Raw genomic sequence first — 8,142 nt, forward strand, 5'->3', positions numbered from 1 at the left:
ACACCCCTCTTCTGGAAGCAGATTGGGGTGTGCCTTCTGAAGCGGCTCCCTGCTGGCGTCCGATGCACACCCTGCACCTCTGGCTACAAACCAAAGGCACCGTGACTTGAAGTCACTTCTTGGTGGGGCATGAGAGCAGCTCATTTGTCCTTCTGGAACATACCAGGCATTCTGCTTTTCTCTGTCCCGTGCTCCTTCCTACGTGTGTGTGAGAGAGAGAGAGAGGAGAAAGGCCAGCGACTACCAAGAGCCAGTCTGATGGGCACTAAGAGCAGCTGTGAGGCTGGAGAGCCTGCCAGCCTGCTGCCTTCAGCTGCCTCAGACACCCCCGTATGCCCCCGGCTTTTCCTGCTGGGGAGAGGTCGGGTCCGGGCCGAGTGCATCTTTATGAGGGCTAAGCCCCCTCTCCCTTCCATCTCCCACGATCCTGGCAGGACAAAACGGGCCCACTGGCTGCAGACCACATGCCCAGGACAAAGGTCTGCCAGGACTGACCAAGCCTGGAGGGGGCGTTTCTGGGTGTTGCTCAGTGGCCCCGTGCAAAACAGAATGGAATGTTGCCCAGCCCTGGCCCATAGCGACCGTACGCACAACAGAAGGATACCCCGCCAGGGCCCGTGCCCTGCACACTCTGCTTGAGCCAGCTGCGGCAGCCACCGTGACAATCCCTCTGCCTCTTTTTTGCCCCCCTCCCCTTTACCAAGCACGAAGTCCTTCTCCAGGGGCTGGTCTCTCCTGTTCAACATGTGTGAGACAAAGTCTCGCCATCGTTGCCTCTAAGGAGCACTCTGGCTCTTCCCAAAGACCCTCCCGTGCCACGCAACAGTCCTCAGGGACCCTTGGGGGGGCCGGGACGGGGAGGGACCGACCACCAGACACTCCGCTCCGATCCGCTCTGCGTCTTGTGATTCCCCTTAACGCTTCATTGACAGAGGGCTCCGTGGTTCGTCACAGACACACTTGAACATTGCGCCCGACCCCGAGGTTCCAAGAGTCCACGGTTCTGTGGTCAAAGCCTATAGCCCCAGGCGTCAGCTTTTAATGAAAAGCCGCCGCCACCACCACCACCATACTCATTGTTTGTGGTTACCTTGATCAAGTTCTGGAACTTCTTGCTCTGCTGCAGCAGGAGCTTGTAATTGCTGACGGCTTCGTTGTGGCAGCTGCAGAAGATGCCGTACTTTTCTTTCATCCTCTCTCCGCGCTCGCCGGAAAACTAGCGGGAAGGAGAACGGAGGCATCCGAGGCTCGGGAGGAGGCAGGTCGGGGGCGTCTCTGACCCCCGCTGCTCCGAGCTGCTGACCTCCTGAGTACGGAACTTATTTGCCAGTTGGTTTCCTTCCCTGGCACAGACTCGAACGGGGACTTGCTGAACCCCAAGGTTTACGAAAGCGGGAAGATGAGGACTTACTGCCCAAGGGCTTGACCACACCCCTGACGCTGCACCAACCCCCAGACCCACTGCCAAGGCATCTATTCCTGTTCACAGCAGGACCAAGCAGAACCGCCCCTTAGTATTTCAAAGGCTGTGAATCTTTACGAGAACAGCCTCATCTTTCTCCCTCTGAGTGACTGGTGGGTTTGAACTGCTGACCTTGCTCTTAGCTGGCCAGCACCTAACCCACAGTGTTCCTGGGACCCCAGAAACCCATGAAAGAGGGAGGGATTTAAGCTGAAGAATACCCCTCAAATTAAAGAGCAAAATGTACGCTGTGCCGGTTCATTCTCTTTGAGGGAGGCCGTGTCTGGAGGCAGCGAACAGGCCTACAGCGGCCTCCACTCCTCCTAGAATAGTGGTTCTCAACCTTCCTAACGCTTCGGCCCTTTCAGACAGTTCCTCATGTGGCGGTGACCCCCAACCTTAAATTATTTTCGTTGCTACTTCATCACTGTCACTTTGCTACTGTGATGAATCGTCACGTAACTGTCTGATAGGCAGGATGTATTTTCATTGTGACAGATTGAACATCATGAAAGCAGAGTGATGAATCACAGAAACAATGTCATTATGTATTGTGAAGTATTTATTTCTAATGACAAATCAATGAAATTTTGTCTTGAAGCACGGTGTAGCATGGGGGTCTTCACGCCGGGTACTTGTATGTGGGCCTATCTGCATGTGGGCGGACCGCCTGGAGACGAATAGAGGAGCGTGTCTCGGTTCCTGAGACCACCGGAAATATGTGTTTTCCGATAGTCTTAGGTGACCCCTATGAAAGGGTCGTTTAACCCCAAAGGGGTCATGACCCACAGGTTGAGAACCGCTGTTCTACAAGCTGCTGAAATTCCCGGGGCCCATGCCCCCACTTTGGAGGGCTCAAGCGAGCCCACAGGCTATGTGTCCAAAGGTCGGAACCCCGAAACCTGGCAGGCCACACCCCACCACAAGGTGTGTGCCAGGGGCCAGGCAGAAACTAGGGTGCCTCCCGCCGAGGCACACAGACCTCAGGGCTTTAGAACAAGAGCCGGGGTCCTGGCTGCCAGCACCCTGGGCACCCGCTCCTGTGGGCAGCAGTGGCACCCACCTGCTGCACCAGGAGGTCCCCGATTCTCTGGATGATGTAATTGTGGTCGCTGCCCTCCTCCAGAGACTCCTGGCGGCGCTCCTTGAGGCGGGCAAGGAAATGGCCGTGCATGTCCAGCAGGTCGTCTGCGCAGGGGAAGAGCTGGCTGATGGCCTTGCAGCCGGCCTGCAGCTCCTCTTGCAGGGCCCGGAAGTAGACCTTGAGCAGGATCTTGAGCGTGCGCACGTGGTGTGCCTCCGTCTGCATCAGCTCTGCGGGGCATGATGGGAGGTTAGTCCTTGCCTCCAGGTTTCCAGACAACTCCCCCCATGCCTGTCCACCGGTCCTAGAGGACAGACGGGGGAGGGTCCAAAACGTAAGGACAGCGGAAGGTGGTTCCGGCTGTCTGAGGGAAGCAGGTGCCAACCTCACCCTTCACCAAGCTTTGGATCAGACCCAGCCTGGAGCGGACACGGATCATAGCAGGGTCCAAGGGAGGATGTCCACTCACTGTCCCAGGCAGAGAAAGGGCACCCTCTGCCCTGGAGTTGAGCTGCCGCTCCCAAGGTCAGCGTGAAGGGACGGAGTTTGTGGATGGGCACAGGGGGCTGGGCGCCATGCTAAGTGCCCGCACGAGTCTGTGTGGTTGTGTGGAAAGGGACCCCTGTGTAGAGGGTCCTGCAAGCAGCGGTATCCTCCCACCCCCACCCAAGAGAGAGCCTGGGGGTGGTGGTGTGTACATCCTCCTGGGAGCATGTATGTACTACGTATGTTCTTCCCTGATGAGAGGGTCTGGGGGCCTGTATATTCTCCTGGGAAGTATACATCCTGCCCTGAGGAGAGAGCCTGAAGGTGTGCACATTCGACAGGACAGGGTAGCACTGCCCCTGTTTCTGAGACTGTAGCTGTTCATGGAAGTAGAAATCCCTGCTTTTCCCCCTGCAGAGCTGCTCGGGGATGCTGCCCAACACATAACTACTACCACCCCACCAGAGCTCTTTGAGGAGTCTGTGCATGCTTTTGGGGGTGTGTATGTGCTCCCCCTGAGCAGAGCGCCTGGAGGCATGTGCATTCTCCTAGGGGCATGCATGTTGGCCCTGAGCAGAAGGCCTGGGGGTGGGGAGTGCTCCCCGAGGATAAAGCCTGTGCATGCGTACATTTTCCCCGAGTGAGCCTGTGGGGCACGTAGGTTCTCCCAAGGGTCTGGGGCTGGGTGCCGTCTCCCTCTGAGGCCCTGGGGGGCAGGAATGTTCTCTGCTGCTGAGGGGCTCAGGCAGTCTGTGGGGCCCGGGAGATGGGAAGTTGGGGCAGACTTGCCCAGGGAGGTATCTGGACTTCGTCTCGACAGGACCACTGGCTTGGCTTTGGGACCCTGGGGGTGGGTGGTCTCACCTGGGTTCCTTCTTATCCACAACCCAGCTACTCTGAAGATCTCTGTATGGGAAATCCCAGAGCCTGGCCTAGCGGGGATGTCAGGAGCCTCCACACGGTGGAGCTAAAAATGCTTCTGCGTAGGATCTCTGGGGCCCAGGAAGTGCACACCCACCCAGCCACGTGGTCGAGAGACAGGGAAGCCTGCTCCCCTCACAGTCCCAGCCTGGGAGCTTCTCTGGGGCAGTTTCACTCTGTCACACAGGGCCACCGGGGGTGGGGGTGGGCTGCTGGGTGCATCAGACTCCACTCCGTGACACCCAACAACACCGCCAGTCCTCACCAAGGCACAGGAAAATACTTCCTCAGGTGACATGTGCTTGGGGGACGGGGCCGTGGGGGCAGCAAGTGCAGCACCGGAAGAACTGCCAGGCCAAGAGGCCTGAGCTTGGTCACTGAGCACCGGATTTGTGGGGTCCAGAGCCCAGGGGAGGTCCTACACCACCCTCCCCCTGGAACTGCCCATCAGTGACAGTGACTTAATGGTCCATCTCGGAGGGGAGCAACTGACCCCTGGAAAGTGGAGGGAGCATTCAGGTGGTCCCTGGAGGGGCACCCACCATGCTGATCGTGCTAATCACCCCTCAGAGAGGAGCATACACCCCTACCCCAACTGAGGCCAAGGCATCCTGGTGGTGCAATGGTTAAGCACTCAGCTGTGAACTGAAAGGTTGGTGGTTTGAATCTACCCAGACCTGGTGATCTGCTCCCAAAGAGATCTGAGCCCAGATGAGGGCTGCTCCCACGTGTCCCTCTTTGCTCAAGAAACAAGGGACACAGGCAAGTGCCCACGGCCAGAAACACAGTGGATTCGTCACGTGTTTGATTCTGAACTAAATTTGGGTTTGCCGAGTGTTCAGAGACCTTTTCCCGTTGCCAAACACTTCGGGACCCCTGCACTCACTTACGTCACCCCATTTGGGATTGCCACCTCCGGTTTAAGCAGCTTTGGCTCAGATGACAAGAGTCCACAGGGACACTGCTCTACACCCTACTTTGGTGAGTGGTGACTGGTCTTAGAAGCTCGTGTAGGGCCATCCAAAGGGCAACTATTGGTCTTGCCCCCTCCAGAAGAAAGACGGGCGATGAAACGGAATAGACGCATGGAAGCAATCAGTCCAGTGGACTAGTGACCCATGCAAATAGCAGTCTCCACAATCCCACGACCAGAAGAACTAGATGGTGCCCAGAAACCACCAACAGCCGCTATGGAAGGGATCACATTAGCAGGTCCTGCACCGAGGGGGACAAACGTGAGGGACAGAGGTCAAAATCCTCAAACAGTTCAGGCTGACTGATCTGAGAGACTGGTAGAAACTGAGACCATGGGCCTTAGTTATCCTCCAGTCTACAACTGAACTCAGCCCCCAACCACCCCAATCGACTCTCAGCCACTCCAGAGGCCTGCAGGGTGAACTGGAATACCAGGGAGGTAACCAGGCCCTGCTTGGAACAATCAGCCATTTGAGATAAAGAAGGCAGCCTTTACCCAAGGCCAACGTTCAGCCGGGTTAGTTAGGAAAGGAGGCGACAGGGGACCAGCACACAGGGTGTTAGTGGGATGAGCCAGAAGAGCCTGAGGGGATCTTGTGGGGATCGTAATGAATGGCGTGGAACAAAAATCAACCGTTATCTGGTCTGTAAACTTTCACCTAACTCCTAATGGAAAGTTAAAGAAAAGAAAAACAAAACCCAAAGATGACAGATTAGCTTAACCCCAGGGGGCAGTGCTACATCGTCACAGGAGAATCTATGTACTGGATGGCACTTGGCAGTAACCAGTTAATCACCATCCGGCCACCACAGCCAGGCCAGGCAGGGCATGGAAGCCACCAGAGGCCAGCTTTAGGGTCACCCCGTGGAGACAACCAGGTGAGTGTGGGTCACACCTGGGCCACGGCCACCAGGTAAGGATGCACTGCCCAAGCCCCGTCCATGCAGCCCAGTCTGGGAGCGGGGCTGGCCAGGGCGGGCAGTGGCTGGCCCCAGGGACCCAGGACCCCACACACGGGAAGGCGTTCCGGCGTGGGGGCGGGGCTCTCACCGTACAGCACATCCTGTCTCTTCACCACCTCCCGCTTCTGCTGCTTCACGTACTCGGGGTCCACGGACAGGCTCCAGGACTCGGCCTCCAGCTCGTGGGCGTCGGCCTCGAGCTCGCCCCTCAGGGAGGCCACGAAGGGATCTGCAGGGACAGCCCAGGCCAGCTGCTGCGGGGCTTGGTGCCCGGCGGTGCCGCGCCGCCCCCCCCCTGCCCTGGGATACTTCTCACTGGGCACCCCCCGACATCCAGGAGAGGCGGCTGTACCTTCCAAGAAGATTGGCTCGGCGTTCGAAGACGTCAGCGACAGGGCGTCGTCGGCTGCCTGCCTCAATTTCAAAAACCCGGAGTCGGCTTCATCCATCTCTCCTGCGCCTGGGCTACAGGAGAGCGGGCAGCGCGGTCATTTCCAGGAGCGGAGCTGCGTGCGCATGCGCACCAGGCCCGCTCTGCGGAGGACACCGGCTTGCAGCTCAGGCCAAGGGCAGCACACGGGAGAGTGGTTCCTGAGTTTCCCTCGCCGTGCAACCTCGGCACGGGAGCAGAGGTTTTTGAAAACAAGGAGACTCTTCTGTCAACACACACACAGAGCCTTCTCCCATCAGAATGTTCAGGAACCTTCTAATCCCACACAAACCCACGGCCACCGAGTGCAGTCGGCCCCCAGCGACCCTGTGGGGCAGAGCGGAATGGGTTCTGGGTGGAGGGGAGAATCCAGCCTCATCCTTCTACCGGGGCGTGGCTGCTGGGCGTGAACCAGGGACCCTGTGGTCACCGGCCTGACACTTCACCGACTGCACTTCCAGGCCTCCTTGGGGGTGCTTTCTAGAAGACGGCGACTCACAGCAACGCGGCAGGACAGGGTAGAACTGCCCCTGCGTGTTTCCAAGGCAGTCACTCTTACGGATATGGAAAGCCTCCTCTTTCTCCCAAGGAGTGGCTGGCGGTTTTCGAACTGTTGACCTTGGGGTTAGCTGCCCCATGTGCCATCAGGACTCCTAGGGACATTCCCAGGGTGCGTTGGGAGTAGGCTTCCCTTGCTGACACTCGGATTCCTGGGAGGTGCAAACAGGGCTCAGCTGCTCACGGAAAGGCTGGTGGTTTGAGTGTGCTCACAGGTGCTCAGAAGAAAGGCCTGGTAACCAGCTTCGGAGACATGAGTCCCCTGAGCTGATGGAACACAGTCTGATTCCGACACACGTGGGGTTGCAGTGAACTGCTGCCGACCCGATGGCCCTTTAGGGACTACTGGAGCAGCTGCTGCAGCCCTGATGGCACAGTGGTTACACACTGAGCTGCTACCTGCAAGGCCTGCAGTTCTAAGCCCCTGAGAATGAGATGTCCTACTGCCGTCAAGAGTGACAGCTTTCTAAACCCACAGGGACAGTTCTAACCCTGTCCTACAGGGTCGCTGTACATCGGAATTGACTTGATGGCAGTGAGGTGCTCCTGCTGCCCGGGGAATTTTCCCTACCAAGAGTTAAACTGACCAGCCCCACAGTGCATGCGCGTGTGCGCGTGTGCGCATGCGCGCGCAGAATAATGCTTTTTCGTCTTGCTTTCTTAAATTGCTGTAAAAACGCATAAAACACATCGTTTGCCCCTGCAATGCATTTCTCGCTTACTGTTTGCAGTAAGCAACGACCTGATAGCAACGACCAATTAATTGCACAAGCCGTGCTGGGAGCCCGCACCAGTAGCTGCCACCACGTTTCCCAGTACCTCAGGGTGGCTCCTTCTAAGAGAACGCGGCTCCTTATTGGGGACCTCAGCATCACCTTCACTGTCTTCTCTCGCCCCGCCCTCCACTCTCTGCCCACCGACTCAAGGTAGACCATAGCCAGAGGGTCTAGACCAGCGGTTCTCAACCCGTGGGTCTAGACCCCTTTGGGAGTCGAAAGACCCTTTCACAGAGATCGCCTGATTCATAACAGTAGCAAAACGACAGTTACGAAGCAGCAATGAAAATAATTTTATGGTTTGGGGGTCACCACAACACGAGGAACCGTATTAAAGGGTCGTGGCATTAGGAAGGTTGAGAACCACTGGTCTAGACAATGGGGTGCCATCTTGGGGGCATCGTCTGCTGGCCCCGCCCCAAGGGGCAAGTGCGAGAATGTTCTAGAAGGGGGGTGGGGCAGCAGTGTAACTGGCTCCAAAGGGCCC

At 57.5% G+C, this 8,142-nt stretch overlaps 1 protein-coding gene across 1 annotated transcript in view; it reads right to left on the reverse strand.

The window, feature by feature from the left end:
• The window catches only part of ARHGEF18 (Rho/Rac guanine nucleotide exchange factor 18), a 36,697-nt gene that overhangs the window by 14,723 nt on the left and 13,832 nt on the right, over positions 1-8,142 (reverse strand). Inside the window, exons 4-7 of the mRNA XM_045290313.1 lie at positions 6,244-6,356; positions 5,980-6,120; positions 2,526-2,776; positions 1,091-1,216 (exon numbers count right to left, since the gene is read on the reverse strand). Of these exons, the coding sequence (XP_045146248.1) occupies positions 1,091-1,216; positions 2,526-2,776; positions 5,980-6,120; positions 6,244-6,356 (631 nt within the window). The remainder of the gene's footprint in view (positions 1-1,090; positions 1,217-2,525; positions 2,777-5,979; positions 6,121-6,243; positions 6,357-8,142) is intronic.

Source organism: Echinops telfairi, unplaced genomic scaffold (assembly GCF_000313985.2).
Source record: "Echinops telfairi isolate 266 unplaced genomic scaffold, ASM31398v2 ScPeMD7_36;HRSCAF=134, whole genome shotgun sequence".
NCBI classification, from domain to species: Eukaryota; Metazoa; Chordata; class Mammalia; order Afrosoricida; family Tenrecidae; genus Echinops; species Echinops telfairi.